General features: G+C 39.6%; 1 protein-coding gene across 1 annotated transcript in view; it reads left to right on the forward strand.

Annotated features, from left to right (window-relative positions):
• The first annotated feature begins 538 nt into the window (after positions 1 to 538).
• Positions 539 to 27,311, forward strand: part of CHIC2 (cysteine rich hydrophobic domain 2) — a 58,209-nt gene continuing 31,436 nt past the window's right edge. Inside the window, exon 1 of the mRNA XM_006048212.4 lies at positions 539 to 1,026. Within this exon, the coding sequence (XP_006048274.1) occupies positions 908 to 1,026 (119 nt within the window). The 5' untranslated portion in view covers positions 539 to 907. The remainder of the gene's footprint in view (positions 1,027 to 27,311) is intronic.

Below are 27,311 nucleotides of genomic sequence, written 5' to 3' on the forward strand. Positions count from 1 at the left end.
GCACCACTGGCCTCATCTATTGGACTGTATTTAAGGGGATGATGGGACAAGATGTTTGAACTTGGACATATTTTGAAAAATCCTGTATTACAGTGGGCAAACATATTTGAGCTGTGTCTGTTGGGTTCCTCAAATTGGAAAACTACAGACTCTGGTTCTCCTCACAGACTAAAAAACTGACGAAAATTAAGATTCGATTATTGGATAAACCGGCAACCACATGCACAACAATCTATTCCAAACTAGGGCCTTTATTTTTAGTTGTTTTGGTTAGAGATTGCTCTGGGGAACCAAGTGCCCCACTGGACACTCAGAGCTCTGTTCTTTGGGTCGGGGGTTCAAAGCCACCAGTTTCCAGAGACATTCTCCTTAAGCGTCAGCGACTCTTCTCCTGGAGGGCGGGGCCGCGCCGGCGGGAGCGCGCTCCATGAGTAGACGGCGGGTGGAAGAGGAGGAAGGCGACCTGGGGAAGGGCGCGAGGCCTCACGTGCGCGCTCCCGCCCGCCAGCCCGCGCGCTCTCGCGCCCACGCGCCCGCTCACCCGCCCGCCTGCTCCCGGGAAGTCTCGCGAGGTCGTAGCCGGGTGCTCCCGCTGCGGGAGGCTCTGGCTGTTGCTGTGGTTGCCTGAGTTGCTGCTGCGGCGGTCGCGGCAGTGCTGGTGGAGGTGTCGGCCCTTGGGCGGATGTTGACATTGTGTTGTTGTTATTGCTGACGGTAATGGCGGCGGTGCCGCCGACGGCCAGGACCCCATCTCTTCTGTAGCCGAAGCCGAGACTACAGAGAACGAACTCCGCGGCCTCGGAGCCCGCGGTAGCGACTCCCCTCAGCCTTCGCCGCCTCGCCAGCCCGTATCTCGGCCTCAGTCTCTGGACAGGCCCCTTCGGTCTGGGGGTCTCGGAGTCTCAGGATGGCGGATTTCGACGAGATCTATGAGGAGGAGGAGGACGAGGAGCGGGCCCTGGAAGAGCAGCTGCTCAAGTACTCGCCGGACCCGGTGGTGGTCCGCGGCTCCGGTCACGTCACCGTGTAAGGCCCGGTGGAGGGCGAGGGCGAGGACGGGAGGTGCAGGGCTGGGGTGGGCCCCTTACTCCGCGGGGGCCTTCTCTCCCGGTGTCCGTCGAGTGTCTGAGGCCTTCGGGAAGAGTAGGCGACCAGGAAGTGAGAACTTGCTTTATTTTCATTTGTTTCTGTCTCCGGAGTGGGGACAAACGCTGCCCTCCGGCCCCCCCGCCTCCTGTTAGCAGGCCCCATGGGCCTGGGCGCTCTGACGGATCCCAGGAGGAAGGTTATTCTTTGGGGTCTGCCCTTCCGGCCACCCCTTCAGCTTCGGGGTGGAAATACACGTATTTCTCAGGTGCCTCCCCCAGTTTTCTCATCCATTTACCCTGTGGTTCTTTTTCCTCGTTTGTGCCTTTGAGCCTAGTGACATATGGCTCAGAGGCCGGATCTGGGCCGGGTGAGACCCTGGTGACGATCGGTAATGAGTGGTTCCCTGTCTTCGTGTCTGTTAAACTCATACCCATAAGTCTTCCCAGTTTCTTGCAGAGTCAGTTTGTGCGGAACCAATGCAAGTTCCTGTGATTGTATATGATAAAAAAATGTATGGATGAACATATGTATTTAAGATGCAGAATGATGTATGTTTACATATAATTTAAAAAAAATCTACGTGATGGGCACACAATGCTCAGGTTACTCAGGGTTCTCTGTAATCTAAGTCCTTCCTTGGGGCACGAACTCTGGGATGGCTTCTTCATTTGATAAGGGTTCCTGTAAGTTCAGTTGGCAACATTTTAAAAGTCTGATATTATTCAAACAATAAGGAAGGAGCACTTTCTGAAAGGTCATGACTAATAAAGGAATGTGAAGACTTGAACCAAATAATGAGCTGTCCGGAAGCAGGAAGTTTTGTAATGTTTGTCGGAGAAGTTCAGAGTTTTGTACAAGTTGAAGAATTTATGCCTTTTCATTTTAGATCTTTGTTCAAATCCTAGGTCAAACTTCATGCTTGTCAGACATCTCTCCACTTTACCTTTTTAGTAAAATACAAAGGGCCAGTAAGTTTGAAATTGCCTGGAACACTTTATATTTTATTTTTGGCTTAGGGTGAGTGGGATGTGCAGTGAATTAACTTTTAGTGAAATAGTAGGACTTCTCATATAAGACTGTCAGCAAAACCCTTTCACTTCTCAAAACATGATATGACCAGCCATATTGTTGTTTGGGTGTGCTTATGTAATGCTTTGATTTCTTTAGCACCTGTTAGTTTATATTCTGGTGACTTAGTATAAAAACACTGCATTATCTCTGTCACAGTGCCATGAGAAGACAATAAAATATCACCGTACTAACAGTTACTTAGTATTTTAAGTGTCATCACTAGCATCATTAAGACATATAGCCAAATACTATGGGATATTAAATCTTTTTAACATATATCACAGAAATGTTTACATCTCAGAGCCTGCCATTTGTTTTGTTTGACTATTTGAACCTTAATGCATTCTTTTAAACCTAAGGAGTGCTTAAAGATTGGTTTTCAAACTTTATCATGGTATCTGTCCACCCTTCCCCTTAAATTCCTCATATCAAAGAAAAGCTGGCAAAATTTTATTTTAAAAGGTGCAGCTATAGTTATAATGTTTCCTCTGTTTGAGTAAAAGAAAAGCTAAGTACATTGTTGGGCATGATGGAAAAGTCAGAGAGCTCAGAACCGAATAGGTGATTAGTAAATTTGATTTTAGTTGGCTACTTAAAGAGGTTAACAGAGTGGTAGAGAATGGAGTTTTTGTCATTGCCCCAGTGGAAGCCAAGTATCTGAGTGAGGTCCTAGTTTGTTTAAAAAGTTCCACAAGTGACTCAAGTAGGTACCCAGGATTAAACACCACTATTCCAGAGTATTAAGAGAAACTAAATGCCCCCAATAAACAGTATGCCTTTCTACATAGAAGTTAATTTTCCTGTGCTCTCTCTCAACTTCACTTTATTGCCTGTTACTTTGTTTCTAGGCTCTGGGTTCAAATCTACTCTTTGCCACTTCTTGGGTAAATTATTTATCTGTGACTCTTCATTTAAGATGGGGCTAGTTGTAGTTCCTAATTGTTAAAATTAAGGATTGAGACAGTACGTGCAAAGAATTCATCACATTGTGTGGTACTGTGCTCAATAAATATAGCCTTTATTAATTATCACCCACACATATAGTGTTCCTCTTTGAGAAACATAGGTATAAAGCACAGTACTAAGAAATCCAGACTGCCTTTCTCAAACTTAATAGTGACTCACTTTAGTCTTATTTTTCCGTTTCTGGGCAATTTGTTTGAGGGTAAATTGTGTGAAATATTTCAAGGAGAATTAATAAGAATCTTCTGCATTGAAGGCCTAATCCTGTTTTGTGGTGACATAGATAAGTACGGTTAATAGTAGTATAAAACTTTTTGTATCATTCACAGGCATACTATGCAAGTAGGAGTCAGTTAATACCTATAATGGTTTTTGAAATTGGTGTTTGTGGGTTGCTATAACTGTTGAGCATGTTCAGTTTTTCTTGCCTGCAAGTATAAATGGGAAGAGCTATTAAAACAGTTATAAGACTACTGGTTAAGCTTATCACTACAGCTGCCCTATCTGCTCCTCCTTTTAAACTAAGGAGCTGCTCAGAGCTGTTTTCCCTTACTGGTTTGGAAGTCAATATAATGTAATATATAGAATCATCTGCAATCCACATCAATCTGAAACTATATAGATCTATTCATGTGTGTTTTTCACAGATGTCACTTTTGAGGAGACCTTCACGATTGATTATTTCTACTCTTTTCCCCTCTATGATATAATACATCATATTATATTGCTGTTATTTTAGAAGTTACTGTATTCTCATGACATAATGCGGCATGTCATTATAGTGATGTGAGAAAGTAAGTCACCTTTCATTTTCTACTACACAGGCAGGGCTTGGTTAGTTTTGTGGCATAATCAGATTTTGGGCATACAAGTATTTAAAATGTATAATTTGCCTAAATGAAGTTTGCTTTAATGTAGTTTCTAGTATTTTCGTATTGACCACAAGTCAGGCTTAAACTGTGTACTTCCATTAAGATCAGTATTCTTTCTTGATATTTTTCTAGGTGAGTGTAATAATTTCCTTCATTTTTAGATTTGAATGTAGCAATATGGAACAAGCTGGCAGCTCCAATAGGAAGAAATCTTATACAAAATAGTATTTTGAGGAAAAGTGTTTGAAGGAAGAGAGGGAAATGATAAGTTTCTGTTATTGCATAATTTTTATGTACATGTTATTTAAAAGACTTGAGCTCACAGTTCAGTTAAAAGATTTTTCTGTGTGTGTATGTGTACTTCTCAGTTTATTATGTAATGAAGATGAAGGAAAGGTGATTAATTTATTAGGTGTTAATTGGCAAAATTGGTTAATATTTTTTAAAATTACGACATTCTCTTCCCCTTAGAATAAATTTTTGTAACTATCATTTGTTGAAGAGTTTGATTTTTCACAGTGATGATAGCAGTGTGCTTAATATAAAAATTAGAATTTAAAACTAGGTTTTAGGCCAGTATTTCCTGTCTAATCTGTCATCATAACTGACATTATCAGTTCCTATCTTGTTTCATGCCCTCCCATATAAAAATCAAACTTGGAGCCTCCCTAGGGAATGTTTAATTTTTGACTTCTAACATAAGCCTTGTCATAGAACCAGCTTATTTTTAGGTTTGTTTCTAATGTTATTCTCCTAATTTCACTAAATTACTGTGTCTTCGGGTACTTTCCTCTGAGGTATAATCTTTCTACAATGTCCACAAAAATTCCTCATCCTTTACCAGCTTTTATCGATGGCTGTGAGACATCACTCTCTTTATCATTCATCTCAGGTAAGCTGTGGAAAATTGAAAGATTTAGAAATGTGACTTGAAATAATATGGAAACACTTTGGAATACAATAGGACCTTTGCATAGGAGACATCACAGAACACCTCAGCATATATTGACCTTTCAGATAGTAGAGTTAAAAAAAATTCTGTCTTGAAGTGTACTGGACCAAGATTGCTACTGCATGCTGTGGTAAGCAACAGGAGATTTGCTTAAATAACAGATTCACTTCAGTTAAATAATTTTGTAAACTTTTGTAACTCTCACCTCCTTATCTCCACTCAGCATAATTATTCCATTTTTAAAGATTAAATTTTTTGTTTGGAGACTTTTAAGGTTCTTTTTGATATTTCTCCATAAAACTGGATAGTTCTTTGAAGGCAGGAATTATGTTTATTGGTTTTTATTTCTCCACTACTTAATGTGGTGTCTGGAATAGTGAAGTGAAGTGACAGTCACTGAATTGTGTCTGACTCTTTGCCACCCTATGGACTGTATAGTCCATGGACTTCTCCAGGCCAGAATACTGGAGTGGGTAGCCTTTCTCTTCTCTAGGGGATCTTCCCAACCCAGGGATCGAACCCAGATCTCCTGCATTACAGGCAGATTCTTTACCAGCTGAGCCACAGGGGAAGCCCAAGAATACTGGAGTGGGTAGCCTATCCGTTCTCCAGTGGATCTTCCCGACCTAGGAATTCAACTGGGGTCTCCTGCATTGCAGGTGGATTCTTTACCAACTGAGCTATCAGGGAAGCCCTGTCTGGAATATGATGGGTTTTGAAATGTTCTCTAAATAAATGAGGTAATTGCATACATCTTTGGATCTTGTCAAACTTGTCAAAATAATAACTGTTTTCTTTTTTTTTTGGTACCTCTGAATGAAGGCAAACTGTTGTACAATAGAACTCTTATAACCACATTCATAAGATAAATGGCTTATCATTTTTACTTTATTTTTTTATTTTTGGCTGCACTTTCAGGATCTTAGTTCCCTGGCCAAAGATTGAACCCTGGCAGTGAAAGCACCGAGTCTTAACCACTGGACCTCCAGGAAATTCCTTGGTTTGTCTTTTTCTAAAAAGCAAATTTGGTGATAGTGAGAAAATTGTCTGTTTAAAGTAGATATTATTTTCCCAGAGATTTTTCTTGCTCCTTATAATTTGAGAGGAAATTACTTTGATTTAGAACACAGCATTGAGCAATTTCTGACACTATAAAGAAAAAAGTGCTCAATATCTTAACTGGACCATGTGCTAAAACTTCTCAGTGAGTAAACTTTCTTGAAGAAATGAGAAATATGGTAGTAAGCTTGTTTCAAAATTTTACTGTAATTTGAAATTCACGTGATCAGTTCAGTCGCTCATTCGTGTCCGACTCTTTGTGACCCCATGGACTGCAGCACACCAGACTTCCCTGTCCATCACCAACTGCCAGAGCTTACTCAAACTCATGTCCATCGAGTCTGTGATGCCATCCAACCATCTCATCCTCTGTCGTCCCCTTCTCCTGCCTTCAATTTTTCCTGGCATCAGGGTCTTATCCAGTGAGTCAGTTCTTTGCATCAGGTGGCCAAAGTATTGGAGTTTCAGCTTCAGCATCAGTCCTTTCTGTGAATATTCAGGACTGATTTCCTTTAGGTTGGACTGGTTGGATCTCCTTGCAGTCCAAGGGACTCTCAAGAGTCTTCTCCAACACCACAGTTCAAAAGCATCAATTCTTCAACACTCAGCTTTCTTTATAGTCCATTGCGCACATCCATACATGACTCTTGGAAAACCCATAGCTTTAACTAGATGGACCTTTGTTGGCAAAGTAATGTCTGTGCTTTTTAATATGCTGTCTAGGTTGGTCACAGTTTTTCTTCCAAGGAGCAAGCGTCTTTTGATATCATGGCTGCAGTCACCTGCAGTGATTTTGGAGCCGCAAAAGATAAAGTCTGTCACTGTTTCCATTGTTTCTCCATCTATTTGCCATGAAGTGATGGGATCAGATGTCATGGTCTTAGTTTTCTGAATGTTGAGCTTTAAGCCAACTTTTTCACTCTCCTCTTTCACTTTCATCAAGAGGCTCTGTATTTCTTCTTCGCTTTGTGCCATAAGGGTGGTGTCATCTGAATATCTGAGGTTATTGGTATTTCTCCTGGCATGGTTGATTCCAGCTTGTGCTTCATCCAGTCTAGCATTTCTCATGATGTACTCTGCAGGCTATGGTTTTTCCAGTGGTCATGTATGGATGTGAGAGTTGGACTGTGAAGAAAGCTGAGCACCGAAGAATTGATGCTTTTGAACTGTGGTGTTGGAGAAGACTCTTGCGAGTCCCTTGGACTGCAAGGAGATCCAACCAGTCCGTTCTAAAAGAGATCAGTCCTGGGTGTTCTTTGGAAGGAATGATGCTGAAGCTGAAACTCCAGTACTTTGGCCACCTCATGCGTAGAGTTGACTCATTGGAGAAGACCCTGATGCTGGGAGGGATTGGAGGTAGGAGGAGAAGGGGGCGACAGAGGATGAGATGACTGGATGGCATCACCGACTCGATGGACATGAGTCTGAGTGAACTCCGGGAGTTGGTGATGGACAGGGAGGCCTGGCGTGCTACAATTCATGGGGTTGCAAAGACTCAGACATGACTGAGCAACTGAACTGAATTGAACTGAACTGAACTCTGCATATAAGTTAAATAAGCAGGGTGACAATATACAGCCTTGATGTATGCCTTTCCCAACCTGGAACCAGTCTGTTGTTCCATGTCCAGTTCTAACTGTTGCTTCTTGACCTGCATACAGATTTCTCAGGAGGCAGGTCAGGTGGTCTGGTAGTCCCATCTCTTTCAGAATTTTCTACCATTTGTTGTGATCCACACAGTCAAAGGGTTTGGCATAGTCAATAAAGCAGAAGTAGATATTTTTTGGAACTCTCGCTTTTTCAAGGATCCAACGAATGTTGGCAATTTGATCTCTGGTTCCTCTGCCTTTTCTAAATCCAGCTTGAATATCTGGAAGTTCACGGTTCACGTACTGTTGAAGCCTGGCTTGGAGAATTTTGAACATTGTTTTGCTAGTGTGTGAGATAAGTACAACTGTGTGGTAGTTTGAACATTCTTTGACATTGCCTTTCTTTGGGATTGGAATGAAAACTGACCTTGTCCAGCCCTGTGGCCACTGCTGAGTTTTCCAATTTTGCTGGCATATTGAGTGCAGCACTTTCACAGCATCATCTTTTAGGATTTGAAATAGATCAACTGGAATTGCATTATCTCCACTAACTTTGTTTGTAGTGATGCTTCCTAAGGCCCATTTGACTTCGCATTCTAGGATGCCTGGCTCTAGGTGAGTGATCACACCGTCGTGGTTATCTGGGTCATGAAGGTCTTTTTTGTGTAGATCTTCTGTGTGTTCTTGCCACCTCTTAATATAGACTGCTTCTGTTAGGTCCATACCATTTCTGTCCTTCATTGTGCCCATATTTGCATGAAATGTTCGCTTGGTATCTCTAATTTTCTTGACGAGATCTCTAGTCTTTCCCATTCTATTGTTTTCCTCTATTTCTTTGCGTTAATCGCTGAGGAAGGCTTTCTTATCTCTCCTTGCTATTCTTTGGAACTCTGCATTCAAATGGGTATACCTTTCTTTTTCCCCTTTGCCTGTAGCTTCCCTTCTTTTCTCAACTATTTGTAAGGCCTCCTCAGACAACCATTTTGCTTTTTTGCATTTCTTTTTCTTGGGGATGGTCTTGATCAAAATTTTGCTGTAATTTGAAATTCACATGGATAATCCAGTCCAAACAGTTCATTGTGGGATTTCTGCCTGCCACCAGATGTGAAATTATCTAGTACTTAAAATGTTATGTGTTTAGCTAAGTGGAATATAGGAACTAAATGGTGATAAGAGATTCTTTATGATGGTACAAAAGCTGTTATTATTCTAAATAACATTATTCTAAAGAATAATATTTTTGAGAGCTGCTCTTGAATCCCAGCTTGAGTTTATATTCCTAATAGGTTAAATGCCTAGGATAGTAGATCAACTGTGTACTCAGAAGGGAATCTTTTTTTCTTTTTTTAATAATTTTTATTTATTTTATTTTTTGTGCTGGGTCTTTGTTGCTCTGGGCTGGCTTTCTCTAGTTGTGGTGAGCAGGGTCTATACTTTGTTGCTGAGCATGGTCTCTAGAGCTCAGTAGTCGTGGTGCACAGACTTAGTTGCTCCATGGCATGTGGATCTTCTCAGATTAGGGATTGAACCAGTGGCCTCTGCATTGGCAGACGGTTTCTTTTCCATTGCACCACCAGGAAAGTTCAGAATGGAATCTTTTAAGTCTTTTTAGTATCTATGGCTTAGCTTTTTAATCTACTATAAAGCTACTTAAGATATTATTCTCAATGAAATTAAGCTTTAAAATATAACAGCAACAGATGCTTTTAAGTATCTTACTCTGATGTCTTCTGTGTAAGATTTGTTGGTGACTTTTCATAATTTGTTTCAGAATCCATTTGTAAAATCAGATGTTATACTAGTGTTTCCATGTTCATGCAATCTTGCTTAATCTCAGTACAGTATTTCTTAAACTTGCCTGATTAATAAAATCACTTGCCCGATTATCAGAATCACTAAGGACATTTTAAAAAATACACATTTCAGACTTCCTCAATCAGAATCTTTAAGGGAAGAGTCTAGGAATTTTTATTTTTGATAGGAGCTTGGGTGATTCTTAGACACGTTTGGAAAGCAAGAGATGGTTCTGTGGAAAGAGTGGTCTCTGATGTCAAGCGGATTGATTTCAGTTCTCAGAGACTTCCGAACTGTAGCCATTAACTTTTCTTAACTTTAGTTTTCTCATCTGCAAAAGGGATATCTATCTCAGGGATTAGGTGTGACAGTCAGAAATAATTTATCTGATTACCTGAACCCATAATAGACATTTGGCAAATTATTGCCATATATTTTTATATTTATCCCTTCATGTGTATTTTTTGGTTAATCTTTATCATTGTCTTGAAAATCAGTCGGAAACATGCTCTTCTGCTTTAAGATCCTGTCAGAATTATCTGATTGAGTAGAGGAAACTTTTAATCAAAAGAAAATATGGACAGATTGGTACATTGTGATGTTCTTAGAGGCCATTGAGGTATTTTGAAGTTTGAGGATCTTTTCTAAATGGCACTTTCTTTTGAATTTGCATATGAGAGCTTTTGCTTTCTGTTTATGTTCTTCTTTTCTTTCTAATTGATCAGCTGTAGGTTAGAAATGAGACAACCAACCTTATAAGACCAATGTATAAAGGAAGAGAAGTTGGTTCTGAGTGCTGGATTTAGATGCTTGAATTTTAATACTTGGGTTTTGAGATTCTTATCTCCTCAGAGTATTTTTCAATTAATCCTTCATTATCAACTGTCTTGTTGAGGTTTCCTGATAAGTAATTTAACAAGTATTTATTAAATTTTATGCCCAGTATTATTTGAGGCTCTGAGTTTACAGTTATGAATGAAACATACATAGTTCCTTTGCCCTTCAGGAGCTTACAGCAACAGATAAATTATGTCTGAGAAAGTTACTGTGAAGGAGACTTTAGCATCTGTGGCAGAAAATAATGTGGTATAGAGAACCCCTCTGAGAAGGTAACGTTTAGGAAGGGTGAAAGAGTCCTGTGAGGTCTGGAGAACAGCAAAATAAGTTTGGCTTGCCTGAGGAACTGAAAGGATGCTGCTTCTGTATTGTGGTTAGAACATAGGAAACAAAGGTGATAGCTCCTTGAAATGAGATTGGCAAGCTCAGTAGGGACCAAAAAGGATTATAGAGAGATTAGAGTGAAACTGGGGAGAGTAGTTAGGAGCTGTTGGAACAGTAGAGATGAGATGATAGTGGCCTGGTTTAGAGTGATAGACTTTAGATAAAGGAGGTGTTACAATTCTGGCTGTAAGCCATCAAATTTAGCAACTTTTCTATGAGGTGTGGCAGAACATTGCATCGGTCACTTTTGCCATCTCATTTCCCAATTGTGTTATTTTTTGTTTTCTTTTGGTCTTTGTTTTGGCTTTGTGAACAGTGAGGTCAAAGATCGGTGGCTGCCCTTACTGTTGACTTGAGACTGTCATGATGACATACCTGCATTTCCTGTTCTGCTGCCACAGGGCAGCTAAGTATGACAAGAGAACAGTGGCTACTCCACAAGATCATGGCTTTCCCACAAGATGGTAGATTTTGAAGTGAGGACCTTTGTACCCTTTAGCTACAAGATGTACGGTGTTTGACAGTGATCTGTTCATTAGATTTGAGGAAAAGACTACGTTTTACATTTTTACTCTTAAAGCTGAATTGTCTACATAAGGACTGAAATTTGCTCAAAAATCTGGAGAAATGATTTTCTTCTTGATGCTCTTTTCCATTCTACATCTAGTAAGTAAAGTGTACTTAGCATAGAGTTGGTTGGACTGTTGTTTTAACTTACTTTTGTTTTTTGATTGATAAGAAGTGAATGTGTGTCTGTATCTCTGTCTGCCTCATCTGTCTGTCTCTCTGCTTCCTGCAAGAGTAACTGGTTTTATTCTCTTTCGTCATGCATTGTAATTACAGTGGAGTCCTTGATTAGTCCGGTGAAGGAGTTCCTATGTATCCAGCCTTCTTTCTCTGCCCTTTCTAAACTGCTGCTGCTAAGTCACTTCAGTCGTGTCCGACTCTGTGTGACCCAGGCTCACACCAGGCAGCCCACCAGGCTCCTCCATCCCTGAGATTCTCCAGGAAAGAACATTGGAGTGGGTTGCCATTTCCTTCTCCAATGCATGAAAGTGAAAAGTGAAAGGGAAGTCGCTCAGTTGTGTCTGACTCTTCACAATCCCATGGACTGCAGCCCACCAGGCTCCTCCGTCCATGGGATTTTCCAGGCAAGAGTACTGGAGTGGGATGCCATCGCCTTTCTAAACTATCCAGTTATAAATGTTGGAGGTGGGAGGGAAGCTCATGAGGAGGGAATATATGTATGCATATAACTGATTCACATTATTATATAGCAGAAACTAATACAACATTGTAAAGCAATTATATTCCAATTAATAAATTCAAAGTTTTTTTAGAAATTGTAAATGTTACTTGAAGTTGATATTTTGGTAGTCTGTACTCTAAACCAGTTCAACCTTACATTGCTTCTTAAATGGACATAGTTTATCATCATTGTGTTGTTCATAATGTTATATAAATATGAAGCATATTCTAGACTGTATACAGATTAGATATATAAAATCTTTTTTCCTTAGTCTGATACAGATAATGTAAAGTAGTTGAGTTAGATTAGTTGCATCCCTAATTATCAGAAGTAATACCATGAAGTTTAATTACTATATATTTATAAAACTTTCACTGCTTAACAACATATGTAATTGTCTGATGAAAATATAATCTTAATAGTTGAAAACTAGTAAAATTCTAATATTAGAATATTATAAAACTGTATAGTGATGAGGTATAGTGATGAGTGATTGTAGTACATGATTTAAGTAAATTTTTGATTTCACTAGTTTATGAATGAGATTATACTCTCACAGAGCTGGTGGAACTCAAATGTATAGAATTTTGTCACACAGTTAAAATTTTTAGAGTTATATTCTGAGACTCATATATTTGTGTCTCCAACTCCAGGGGTTCTGTATCTTCTGGGTACACTTTCAGTTCTGTCCTTCCATGAGCCACATTGATATTTAGATGTGTATTAAGGCAGCCAGATGAATATAAAGCATGATTTTTATGTATTAAAATCTATTAATTTCTTCTTTGATTATGACTTCATCTCCCAAAATAGCTAAAAAGTTGACTTCATTGAGCTCAGAGTTCAGCATTAGAAAATAAGTGCTGTCTTCACTTGCCATTTGTATAACCTGTGTGTTCAGATTGAATCTGAAATTTCTGGTTTATATTTCACACGCTAGCAAAGTAATGCTCAAAATTCTCCAAGCCAGGCTTCAACAGTACGTGACCTGTGAACTTCCAGATATTGAAGCTGGATTTAGAAAAGGCAGAGGAACCAGAGATCAAATTGCCAACATTCATTGGATCATTGAAAAAGCGAGAGAGTTTAAAAAATATCTATTTCTGCTTTATTGACTATGCCAAACCCTTTGACTGTGTGGATCACAACAAACGGTGGAAAATTCTGAAAGAGATGGGACCACCAGACCACCTGACCTGCCTCCTGAGAAATCTGTATGCAGGTCAAGAAGCAACAGTTAGAACTGGACATGGAACAACAGACTGGTTCAAAAATGGGAAAGGAGTATGTCAAGGCTGTATATTGTTACCCTGCTTATTTAACTTATATGCAGATTACATCATATGAAATGCTGGGCTGAAGAAGCACAAGCTGGAATCAAGATTGCCAGGAGAAATACCAATAACCTCAGATATTCAGATGACACCACCCTTATGGCACAAAGCAAAGAAGAACTAAAGAGCTTCTGATGAAAGTGAAAGAGGAGAGGGGAAAAGTTGGCTTAAATCTCAACATTCAGAAAACTAAGATTATGGCATCCAGTCCCATCACTTCATGGCAAATAGATGGGGAAACAATGGAAACAGTGTCAAACTTTATCTTTTGGGGCTCCAGAATCACTGCAGATGGTGACTGCAGCCATGATATTAAAAGACGCTTGCTCCTTGGAAGAAAAGCTGTGACCAACCTAGACAGCATATTAAAAAGCAGAGACATTACTTTGCCAACAAAGGTCCATCTAGTCAAAGCTATGGGTTTTCCAATAGTCATGTATGGATGTGCGAGTTGGACTTATAAAGAAAGCTGAGCATCGAAGAATTGATGCTTTTGAACTGTGGTGTTGGAGAAGACTCTTGAGGGTCCCTTGGACTGCAAGGAGATCCAACCAGTCCATCCTAAAGGAAATCAGTCCTGAATATTCACAGAAAGGACTGATGCTGAAGCTGAAACTCTGATACTTTGGCCACGTGATGCAAAGAACTGACTCATTGGGAAAGACCCTATGCTGGGAAAGATTGAAGATGGGAGAAGAAGGGGACAACAGAGGATGAGATGGTTGGATGGCATCACTGACTCAGTGAACATGAGTTTGAGTAAGCTCCGGGGATTGGTGATGGACAGGGAAGTCTGGTGTGCTGCAGTCCATGGGGATCTCAAAAGAGTCAGACACCACTGAGCCACTGAACTGAACTAATGTTCATATGTGTTATCATATTGACAGGAAGATAAAATTCTTTTGAGTCTATAGATTTGTATGGGTTGAGTGTCTCAGAGTCCAGAATATCCAAAACTGAGTTTGTATTCTTCCCCCAAACTCAGCTTTCAAGTGCAGCCTTCCCCTTCTCAGTTGATGGCAGACCTGGTATCCTGTTTGCTTAGAGTAGAAAAAGTCTTTGACACATCCTTGATGTCCCTATTTTTCTTTTACTGCATCTAATCTATCAAGAAGTAAATCTCTTGACTCTGTCTTAAAAAAATATCCAAAATCTGACCACTTTTTGCCATATCTGTACTGCTGGTGTGAGTTGTCATTCTCTCTCTTATGCCTTATATTACATACTTTTCTTCACCTTGCTCCCACCTTTGCTTCTTAACCTTTACAGTTTTTTTGGTACATCTGACGCAGTGATTCTTTTAAAACACAAATCAGATCATGTGTCTTTTCTGTCAGAATTCCCCATCTTCAGAATTAAAGTTCCTTTTAATGGCCTGTAAGACCCTACCTGATGTGGCCCATCATTATTTCTCTGACTTCTACCAATCTTCACTTGTTTACCCTAGTCTAGTCACACAAGCCTCCTTTCTATTCACTGAATTATTCTAGGCACACTTCTGGCTAAGGGCTTTGCACTGTTTGGTTCCACTTTCTGAAATATCCCTCTGCCCCAGATACCCAAATGGCTAGCTCCTTCACCTTCTTCAAATCTTTCACAATTATCTTACGAGTCCTGTCCTCCTTTCTACTTAAAATTAAAACTCATCTGCTTCCCCTTACTCTGTGCTTCTCTTTTTTCATAGTGCTTTCTCTGTCAGAATGTGAGATGAGCCACACTTGGTGAAGAGTACAAACTTTAGCAAAGAGGAAAACTCTGAAACTTTGTTGACAGGAATAAAGTTTTAAAACTTTCTTCCATTTTTTTGTAGTAGTAGTTCTACCTATAAAATGTGAATCCAGAAAACCTTGCTATTTTTTTTCCTTAAAAACTTTGAAATTGCATTTGACCTTTGGGCATAAGCAACCCTGAGAATAGGTTGTTTTATGTGAGGCAAATAAACCCAGAAAATTTGCTTTCTTGAGATAACATATCTAGTTAATATCTGAACCAGGGTTAGAATTCAGGCATTCTGTTTCTCCATTGTGTTGCTCTTGTATTTTCACCACAGTAACTTCTTTGTGCCTTTCAACCTTTGTCTTACCTGCATGGATTCCTGGCCTCATGCTTGCCCATATTAGCTCCAACTGTAATTTTTCCTAGCTTTCCTGAGGGGCTTTTCTAGTGGCTCAGAAGGTAAAGAATCTGCCTGCAGTGCAGGAGACCAGGGTTCAATCCCTGGGTTGGGAAGACGCCTAGAGAAGGGAATGGGTACCCACTCCAGTATTCTTGCCTGGAGAATTCCTTGGACAGAGAAGCCTGGTGGGCTTCCTGAACCCAGCACCTCTCTGTGTACCCTGTTTCCTCCACATTACCCCTGACCATGAAGAGGTTGGCAGAAGGTTGGAATACCTTTGACAGTTAACATTAGTTAGTTTTATCATTGGCTGTTTTATTTGCTAAGCTGTTGAAGTCATTGTGATCTGGACTTTCTCTAGTTTATCATTATCTATAAAAAGTGAAAGTTTTTCTTTCAGTTGTGTCTGACTTTTTGCGACCCCATGGACCGTAGCCTACAAGGCTCCTCCATCCATGGAATTTTCCAGGGGAGAATACTGGAGTGGGTTGCTATTTCCTTCTCCTTCTCCAGGGGATCTTCTCGACCTAGGGATTGAACCCATATCTCCCATATTGCAGGCAGACGCTTTACTTTCTGAGCCACCAGGGAAGCCCCCTATCGTTATCTATAGTGGACATTAATGATAATATTATCAGCTTTATTAGAAGAGTGATAACTGTAATAAAAACATAGCATACATTTGCATTGTTATAGCATATTGAAAAGCAGAGACATTACTTTACCAACAAAGGTCCGTCTAGTCAAGGCTATGGTTTTTCCAATGGTCATGTATGGATGTGAGAGTTGGACTGTGAAGAAAGCTGAGTGCCGAAGAATTGATGCTTTTGAACTGTGGTGTTGGAGAAGACTCTTGAGAGTCCCTTGGACTGCAAGGAGATCCAACCAGTCCATTCTGAAGGAGATCAGCCCTGGAATTTCTTTGGAAGGAATGATGCTAAAGCTGAAACTCCAGTACTTTGGCCACCTGATGTGAAGAGTTGACTCATTGGAAAAGACTCTGATGCTGGGAGGGATTGGGGGCAGGAGGAGAAAGGGATGACAGAGGATGAGATGGCTGGATGGCATCACCGACTCGATGGACGTGAGTTTAAGTGAACTCCGGGAGCTGGTGATGGACAGGGAGGCCTGGCATGCTGCGATTCATGGGGTCGCAAAAAGTCAGACACGACAGAGCAACCGAACTGAACTGAACTGATAAAAATAAAAGCAGTTAAACATATGGAGTTTATGCAGTGCATTGTTGGTGGTTTATGTATGTGAATTCATTTAATGAGTTAGAGCTTGTTATCCTTGGTGTATAATTAGGGAAACTGAGCTCAGAAAAAGTAACTTGCTCAAAGTGACACATCTAGAAAAGGCAGTGTCAAGATTTCAGTCCAGGCAATCTGGCTCCAGAGTCTTGTTTGCTTAATTGCTTTTATTGAACCAGAGCAGCAAACTCAAGTGTTCTCTATATAATTCATCAACAGAAATACTTACAGGAAAATCCTACATATGTGGGGATTTTAGATACAAATGTGAAAAGCTCAAAACCAGATTTTTCCCCTAAATCCATATGAGAATGTTAACATTTATTGTGTGTTATTTTTTAATGCATTCTTGTATTTTATCAGCATTTTAAATTTTTAAAATATTTATTTAGCTGTGCGCTGGGTGTTGTAGCTTGTAGGATGTTTAGTTGCAGCATGCAGAATCTTATAGTTGCAGCATGCAAACTCTTAGTTGCTACTTGTGGGATCTAGTTCCCTGACCAGATATTGAACCTCAGGCCCCCTACATTGGGAGCGTAGAGTCTTAGCCACTGGACCACTAGGGAAGTCCCACGTGTTGTTTTTAATTTTATAATTTCTATTTGATGGACAAAGTTTTTTTCTGTCCAGTTCTCAAATATTTTCTCAATTTAGAGCTTCTAGCTCAAGGAGATAAAGTTATTAGAGGCATTGTCCAGTAGTAGAAATTACCCAGGCTTGGGTTCAGGAGAATAAGGCTCTAGCCTAGATCTTACATGTTAATTAGTTATGATACCCAAGTTATTTGAATTCTGTGCATCAATTTCTTCATTTGTAAAATTAAATATTTGGACCAAATGATGGTTGTGGTCCCTTTTAGCTCTCAGATTCAGAGATTCTCTTGTGGAATTAGGAATTTTTTTTTCTATTTAATTTTCAAATTCTTTACAATTTATTTAACATATATTTAAATATACTTTAAAAATCCTTAAAGTATGTTCTGAAATACACTTTAAACTAGTGGAATTATCTTGAAATCTAAACATGTCAGTTGTGTGTATATTTCCTTCAGTTCACTTCAGTTCAGTCGCTCAGTCATATCTGACTGTTTGCGACCCCATGAATCACAGCACGCCAGGCCTCCCTGTCCATCACCAGCTCCCGGAGTTCACTCAGACTCACATGCATCAAGTCAGTGATGCCATCCAGCCATCTCATCCTCCGTCGTCCCCTTCTCCTCCTGCCCCCAATCCCTCCCAGCATCAGAGTCTTTTCCAATGAGTCAACTCTTCGCATCAGGTGGCCAAAGTACTGGAGTTTCAGCTTTAGCATCATTCCTTCCAAAGGAATCCCAGGGCTGATCTCCTTCAGAATGGACTGGTTGGATCTCCTTGCAGTCCAAGGGACTCTCAAGAGTCTTCTCCAACACCACAGTTCAAAAGCATCAATTCTTCGGCACTCAGCTTTCTTCACAGTCCAACTCTCACATCCATACATGACCACTGGAAAAACCATAGCCTTGACTAGACGGACCTTTGTTGGTAAAGTAATATCTCTGCTTTTCAATATGCTATCTAGGTTGGTCATAACTTTCCTTCCAAGGAGCAAGCGTCTTTTAATTTCATGGCTGCAATCACCATCTGCAGTGATTCTGGAGCCCACAAAAATAAAGTCTGACACTGTTCCCACTGTTTCCCCATCTATTTCCATGAAGTGATCAGACCAGATGCCATGATCTTAGTTTTCTGAATGTTGAGCTTTAAGCCAACTTTTTCACTCTCCACTTTCACTTTCATCAAGAGGCTTTTTAGTTCCTCTTCACCCTCTACCATAAGGGTGGTGTCATCTGTACATCTGAGGTTATTGATATTTCTCCTGGCAATCTTGATTCCAGCTTGTGTTTCTTCCAGCCCAGCGTTTCTCATGATGTACTCTGCATAGAAGTTAAATAAGCAGGGTGACAATATACAGCCTTGATGTACTCCTTTTCTTATTAGTCAAGGTTAAAAATAAAAAACTCCTTTATCTACTTTTTTTCAGGTTTAATACTTTTTCTTAGAAAAGCATAAAGATTATTAAAAATTGAAAAGTAGTATTTCCCAGTGAAGCAGAAAGTAAGTCATCTATTATCACCAAGAGGAAAAGCTCATTTAATATTTTGATGTATTTGTCCCTGATAAAATATTTGGTTTAAAGTACATATATGTAATTATTGAAGTTTTGGAGAACATGAAATTGTGAAAGTGAAATACCACCCATAATATTATTGCCTAAGATTAATCACTATTTTGATAAACTTTTGTTTTTATGTTTATGTAAATATTTTTGTTAAAAAATTGAGACCATACTTATAAAGTACTTTGTATTCTGCATTCTTCATTTACTATACTGGGAACATTTGCCGATGTTATTACCGGTTCTTACATAGTCTGAAGTATTAGGCTCTATTAGATTTCCAAGAACAGAAACACTCAGGGGTCCTTTCGTAGTGCAGATTTTTTTAAGAGTGCATAGCCAGACTTCATGGAGACTGTAATATTATTGTTTTGGCTAATTGAGTGCAGCTCTGGTGATGAAGTTATTGTGTCATTTTTCTCAGCAGCTTGTGTCCTTTGGTCTAGTGGTCTGTCAGAGTGACTTACCTTTCAGTTCTAGCTTCTGCTGTTGCCTCTTTTTCAGACCTCTTTTTCCTTTCATCTTAACAGTTTCTGTTTACTGTTGGCTTCAGCCTATTCTTTTTTTAAAATTTGTTTTAACCTGTACTTACTCATAACTTTACTGTATCTTGGCTTTCGTTTCAGCTTCTTGTTACCATCTGTTGTTTCTTTCTCAGATATGTCAAGAAAGAGGATCAGATTGAATTAGTTAATGTCCAGGTTGGGTAGCCCTGGTCATCCCACAGCCCAGGAGTTAGTTATTCTTAAAGCAAATGCCCATTTGTGATCTAATTCACCAGAGTTTAGGGGGATCCTAATTAGGCATGCAGAGTAACAGGCTACTGTCTAGTGTAAATGGTTTTGAGCTGTGTAGTATCTTTCAGATTAGTGTATCATAATTAATTTCATACAATTGTTTTTCTTCTGTTTTAAAACTTTCACTGTTAAAAGTAGCACTGCACTCAGAAACAAGGAAAATAAACACAGAACAAAACAAAATTGAAGTCAGATTGTTATACTTCCTTTATTTAAAAGGCAAAATTCACTGTGAGTTCAAAACATATTTTAATTCAAAATAACAGTACACCACTGAATTCTAAGAGACATTAATATGAGGAGATACAGGAACACAGAAGAATTAAAACAAAAAGGATGAGATTATATGGACTAGAACTATAGAAAAGGTTGAAATGCATCCAGGAAAGCTGATTAGTGAACCCCAAACTTCTTTTTTACTTATGATGACATACCTAGTTAGTACCAAATAAAAGATTCAAATATAAGAAATTATGTTGATGTTATTATATGTTATAAAATACTTTTAGTATATTTGCTTGTATATCTACTGAAAAATAGATCCTATTTTAAGAAACAACAAATGAAACAAAATGTGTTTAGATCTCCCTCACCAAAATAACACTGCAGGGACTTCCCTGGTGGTCCAGTGGTTAAGACTCTGAGCTCCTAACGCACGTGGCCCAGATTTGATCCCTCCTCAGGGAACTAGATTCCACATGCCACAACTAAGACCCAAGGCAGCCAAGTAAATAAATATTTAAAACAAACAAACAAAAAAACCAGAAAAACACTGCATAATATTTGGTTATTAATGAACATATCTGTGCCACTGTAATGAATTTTTTTAAGACCCTTTGTGTGTGTGTGTGTATGCACTCAGTTGTGTCTGTTTGCAACCCCATAAACTGTAGTCCAGGCTCCTCTCTCTATGTACTATCAAATTGTGTGCTTGAAGGGTTTATGATTTTGTAAGGTTTTCTCTTTTACATTCTAGATCATATGCTCTGTGTATGTTTTTGTATTTTTTGCTTAACAGTATATTATATGTGCTTTCCATATTATTAGTTTGCGACCAGTATTCCTGCCTGGAGAATCCCATAGACGGAGGATCCTGGTGGGCTACAGTCCACAGGGTCGCAAAGAGTCGGACACGACTGAGTGACTTCACTCACTCACTCACTCATTTTAAATAGTTGTCTAGTATTCTATTATGTTGAGATACTGTAGTAGTTTACTTAATATTCCCAATATTTTATTTTGTTTATTTTTCTCTATTGTGAATAAAGTTTCAGGAAACTTAATTTTGCATATAATTTTATTCACATTTCGGATTATTTTTTAGGCAAGATCTCTGAAAGGAAAAGTTACTGTACCAAAAGTATAAATATTTTTAATGCCAAATTAATTTCTGGAATGGTTGTAATAATTTATAGTTCACTGACAGTACATGGATATTTTCCATCTTAAGACCTTGCCAACATAAAATGTTTTTTAGTTTTATCTATTAGTCTCTGTAGCTAACTAAATTAAGATGCCACCCATCTTGAATTATATCTTAAAATTATTAAGTGCTGCTTCCAGTTTTTTGGATTAATAAAATGTTAGGTTATTAGGTTGAATTCAGCTTCCTACCCATTCTTCTTCTTTCAAGCATGTTGAATTATTATTTTAAGAAATTTGACCTTTTTATTACTGTCCATGGCCAATTATACTTTGACTTAGAATAAAGTAGATTATTATTATTATATTTAAGAACCTCAAACTTGAAGGAACATAATGGATAAAAGGAGTAATTTCTAATGCTGTTAATTTAAACTGAAACAGATGTCACTTTCACTGCTAACAAACCCTACCTCCTGCCAAACTTAAAAAAGCAAAAACACCAGCCCCTCTCCTCCAACCCTCCTGCTGAACTAGAACTAAGGTAGTATCAAAACTAAGTAACCTATGTCACATCAGAATCATTAAAGATGGTATTTTGTAGTTAGCAAACATGAAGTATGTGGCTTTTTTTGTCCATTTAATAAAAAAGGATGGTTTCATTAAAACTTGATCTGACAATATTGCTTTGGCTGGAGTAGAATAGATTTAAAAAGCAAAGCTTTCACAGAAATAAAAGACATAGCAAAGAAAGTATTTGCTGTAAGTCAAGTGGGCCTTAGAAAGCATCACTACGAACAAAGCTAGTGGAGGTGATGGAATTCCAGTTGAGCTATTTCAAATCCTGAAAGATGATGCTGTGAAAGTGCTGCACTCAATATGCCAGCAAATCTGGAAAACTCAGCAGTGGCCACAGGACTGGAAAAGGTCAGTTTTCATTCTAGTCCCAAAGAAAGGCAATGCCAAAGAATGCTCAAACTACCGCACAATTGCACTCATCTCACATGCTAGCAAAGTAATGCTCAAAATTCTCCAAGACAGGTTTCAGCAATATGTGAACTGTGAACTTCCAGATGTTCAAGCTGGTTTTAGAAAAGGCAGATGAATCAGAGATCAAATTGCCAACATCCGCTGGATCATGGAAAAGGAAGAGAGTTCTAGAAAAACATCTCTTTCTGCTTTCTTGACTATGCCAAAGCCTTTGACTGTGTAGATCACAACAAACTGTGGAAAATTCTGAAAGAGATGGGACTACCAGACAACCTGATCTGTCTCTTGAGAAACCTATATGCAGGTCAGGAAGCAACAGTTAGAACTGGACATGGAACAACAGACTAGTTCCAAATAGGAAAAGGAGTATGTCAAGGCTGTATATTGTCACCCTGCTTATTTAACTTCTATGCAGAGTACATCATGAGAAACGCTGGGCTGGAAGAAGCACAAGCTGGAATCAAGATTGCCAGGAGAAATATCAATAACCTCAGATGTGCAGATGAAACCACCCTTATGGCAGAAAGTGAAGAGGAACTAAAAAGCCTCTTGAAAGTGAAAGAGGAGAGTGAAAAAGTAGGCATAAAGCTCAACAGTGAGAAAACAAAGATCATGGCATCTGGTCCCATCACTTCATGGAAATAGATGGGTAAACAGTGGAAACAGTGTCAGACTTTATTTTTGTGGGCTCCAGAATCACTGCAGATGGTGATTGCAGCCATGAAATTAAAAGACGCTTACTCCTTGGAAGAAAAGTTATGACCAACCTAGATAGCATATTGAAAAGCAGAAACATTACTTTGCCAACAAAGGTCCATCTAGTCAAGGCTATGGTTTTTCCTGTGGTCACGTATGGATGTGAGAGTTGGACTGTGAAGAAAGCTGAGTGCCGAAGAATTGATGCTTTTGAACTGTGGTGTTGGAGAAGACTCTTGAGAGTCCCTTGGACTGCAAGGAGATCCAACCAGTCCATTCTGAAGGAGATCAGCCCTGGGATTTCTTTGGAAGGAATGATGCTAAAGCTGAAACTCCAGTACTTTGGCCACCTGATGTGAAGAGTTGACTCATTGGAAAAGACTCTGATGCTGGGAGGGATTGGGGGCAGGAGGAGAAGAGGACGAGAGAGGCTGAGATGGCTGAATGGCATCACCGACTTGATGGATGTGAGTTTGAGTGAACTCCAGGAGTTGGTGATGGACAGGGAGGCCTGGTGTGCTGCAGTTCATGGGGTTGCAAAGAGTGGGACACAATTGAGTGACTAAACTGAACTGGTACCAAATAAGACATTGCCTACTCTAGTAATCAAGTTGTTTGCTAGGAGAAAGCATGCTCTATAAGTAGGACTCAATGAAGAGTCTTTTCAACTATTCTGTTGAGAGCAATCTCATTAGTAGAGAAATTTGGATTACATCCTGGATTGTAGTGGTTTGAATAATGAATGAGCGGTGAGATAAAGAGATCAATGTGGAAGACTTTTACAAGACACTGGATGAGGAAGGAAAAGACATGGATGCCATCATATGTTGAGGGAGAGGAAAATAGGAGTTCAGATTCTCAGGCTGAGTAGACTTAGGCAATTTTGTAAGCTTCATGTAAGGAGCCCCAAAAGAGGGAGAAATGAGTAGATTGCAGAGAAGGCTGAAGGAGATGCACCGTATCAAATGATTAGCTTGCCTCCATTGAGAAAGATGGAGAAGGAAATGGCAACCCACTCCAGTACTCTTGCCTGGAAAATCCCATGGACGGAGGAGCCTGGTAGGCTATAGTCTATGGGGTCGCAAAGAGTCGGACATGACTGAGCGACTTCACTCACTCACTCATTGAGAAAGATGATAAAGTTACTGAAGTGAAGTGAAATTGCTCAGTTGTTATTTGGGATAAAGACAGGACGTGTTGTAGAAAGGTAAAACTGTGACATAAATGTCTGTGTCCTTAGAAAGTGTGAAGTTGTGCAGAAAAGAACATAGCAGACTTGAGACTGCTATCCTTAAAAAGCCTTGTTTGCTGTGTTGGTTTTTGGTTGGTGTCTGAGAACTTGTACTTTGGAAGTGTTCCCACTATGCCCAGAATTGATAAGAATGGCTCACTGTGCCTAAACTGTACAAATATGTGGTTTATACTGAACATCTGCTTTCCTTCTGGAAAGTTTGTACATGTGTCTGGAATTTTGGTACATGCTAAGTCGAGGGGGCCTATGTGACTAGTCCCTGGTAAAAGCTTTGGTACTGACTCTCTAATGAGCTTTCCTGGTAGACAACATTATATATATGTTGTGAAAACTAGTTCCTGGAGGAACTAAGCACATCCTGTATTCTTCATTGAGAAGAGATTCTTGCAGGCTTGTTTCTGGTTTCCTCTAAACTTCACCCCATATCCCTCTTCCCTTTGCTGATTTTGCTTTGTACCCTTCTGCTGTAGTAAATCTAGCTCTGAGTACAATATGTTGAGTCCCTTGAGTCTTGCTAGTGAATCATCAAACCGGAGGATGATCTTGGGGATCCTCAACACAGAGGGAGTGACCTGGAATACTGAAAATGATGGTTGGGGCTTGGAACAATGTGAGAATCATGTGCATCAGAAGAGAGAACAGTGGAGTGGAAGTTTGCAGTGAGGAGATAATAAAATGTAAACCATTTTTCTGGCTTGGAAATTAATTTATTTAGCAAATATTTATTGAATATTTATCAGGCATTGGGCCAGACATTTAGAATATAAAGACAGTTAAGATATCATGCCTACCTATAACCATCTCACTGATTATCAAGGTATGGAATTAGGCTTATGAAATTACTATAGTGAGACATGATAATTTGCTATGCAAGAGAGAATATAGTCAAGTATTACGAAAACATGGAAGATGGAGTCTGGAAGATGGACTCCAGAGAATGAGCTGTAGTTGAGAATTTCTAAGGAGAGATTGTCATTTCATAGGAGAAAATACACCTATTTAAGGTATCCAAGTAGCAGATCAATAATTAGAGGTTCCAAAGTTAAATATTAAAAGAAGTTTGGAAAGGGTAGGATCTATCATGAAGAGAGGTTCTGAATTGAATGAAGATGAGAGTGCAGGGTAGCAGATTAGAGTCGCTTACTCTAAGTTTTGGCTGTAGATTAGGACTGAGGTGACAGTGGTATGAAAGTAGGTGGGGTATGAGTAAAAGAATCCTATTTCAAGATTCCATTTAAACTTAGGTGTAAAGTTTCAGTGCCTTTGCAGAACTTCACCAGATATATTATAAGAACTTCCTTGGAAGAAAAGTTATGACCAACCTAGATAGCATATTGAAGAGCAGAGACATTGCCAACAAAGGTCCATCTAGTCAAAGCTATGGTTTTTCCAGTGGTCATGTATGGATGCAAGAGTTGGACTGTGAAGAAGGCTTAGTGCCGAAGAATTGATGCTTTTGAACTGTGGTGTTGGAGAAGACTCTTGAGAGTCCCTTGGGCTGTAAGGAGATCCAACCAGTCCATTCTAAAGATCAGCCCTGGGATTTCTTTGGAAGGAATGATGCTAAAGCTGAAACTCCAGTACTTTGGCCACCTCATGCAAAGAGTTGACTCATTGGAAAAGACTCTGATGCTGGGAGGGATTGGGGGCAGGAGGAAAAGGGAATGACAGAGAATGAGATGGCTGGATGACATCACCGACTCAATGGACGTGAGTTGAGTGAACTCCAGGAGCTGGTGATGGACAGGGAGGCCTGGTGTGCTGTGATTCATGGGGTCACAGAGAGTCGGACATGACTGAGCGGCTGAACTGAACTGAACTGAAGAACTTTCAAAATTACCTCACTTTATATAAAAGTAAGAATTGGAGAAATTTCCTGGCAGTCCAGTGGTTAGAACTCTGTACTTTCACTGCCACGGGCCCAGGTTCAATACTGGTCAGAGAACTAAAATCCACCCCATCCCCCACCCCCACACACATGCAAAAGCTAAAAATTGGCCTCATAAATGCTTTCTTCCTTAAAAAAATTTTAAGCTATGCAAGACTTCCTTTGTAGGGTTTTGTGATCATGAAATGTTACATAGAAGGTGCTGAATAGTTTGATTTGAATGAATTCTCTTTTTCTCCAAGTTCTAGTAGATCATAAACTTGTAATATATAAGAGTAAAATAGGCTAAGTTTGATGTGTTTTATCTTTTTGCCATTCTTTGAAAACAGTTTAAATCTTTTATCACTTCTAAAGCAATGATTATTTTAACAGTGATTCAGGACAAAATCTTTCAGGTAATAGGAATAGATGTAGATGTAGCTCAACTCACTTCAGTCGCTTAGTCGTGTCCAACTCTGTGACCTTATGGACTGCAACACACCAGGCTTTCCTGTCTAACACCAACTCCCAGAGCTTACTCAAACTCAAGTCCATTGAGTCAGTGATGCTATCCAACCATCTCATCCCCTGTTGTCCCCTTCTCCTCCTGCCTTCAGTCTTTCCCAGGTGGCCAAAGTATTGGAGTTTCAGCTTCAGAATCAGTCCTTGCAATGAATATTCAGGACTGATTTCCTTTAGGATGGACTGGTTGGATCTCCTTGCAGTCCAAGGGACTCTCAAGAGTCTTCTTCAACACCACAGTTCAAAGGCATCAATTCTTCGATGCTCAGCTTTCTTTATAGTCCAACTCGCACATCCACAGATGACTGCTGGAAAAACCATAGCTTTGACTAGATGGACCTTTGTTGGCAAAGTAACATCTCTGCTTTTTAATATGCTGTCTAGGTTGGTCAAAGCTTTTCTTCCAGGGAGCAAGTATCTTAATTTCATGGTTGCAGTCACCATCTGCAGTGATTTTGGAGCCCCCCAAAATCAAGTCTGTCAGTGTTTCCATTGTTTCCCCATCTGTTTGCCATGAAGTGATGGAACCGGATGCCATGATTTTAGTTTTCTGAAAGTTGAATTTTAAGGCAACTTTTTCTCTCTCCTCTTTCACTTTCATCAAGAAGCTCTTTAGTTCTTCTTTGCTTTCACCCATAAGGGTGGTGTCATCCGAATATCTGAGTTTATTGATATTTCTCCCAGCAGTCATGATTCCAGCTTGTGCTTCATTCAGCCCAGCATTTCACATGATGTACTCTGCATATAAGTTAAATAAGCAGGGTGACAATATACAGCCTTGATGTACTCCTTTCCCAATTTGGAACCAGTCTGTTGTTCCATGTCCAGTTCTTACTGTTGCTTCTTGACCTGCATACAGATTTCTCAGGAGGCAGATCAGGTGGTCTGGTAGTCCCATCTCTTTCAGAATTTTCCACAGTTTATTGTGATCCACACAGTCAAAGGCTTTGGCATAGTCAGTAAAGCAGAAACATGTTTTTCTGGAACTCTCTTGCTTTTTCGATGATCCAGTGGATGTTGGCAATTTGATCTCTGATTTATCTGCCTTTTCTAAATCCAGCTTGAACATCTGGGAGTTCACGGTTCACGTACTGTTGAAGCCTGGCTTG

This window comes from Bubalus bubalis, chromosome 7 (assembly GCF_019923935.1).
Source record: "Bubalus bubalis isolate 160015118507 breed Murrah chromosome 7, NDDB_SH_1, whole genome shotgun sequence".
NCBI lineage: Eukaryota > Metazoa > Chordata > Mammalia > Artiodactyla > Bovidae > Bubalus > Bubalus bubalis.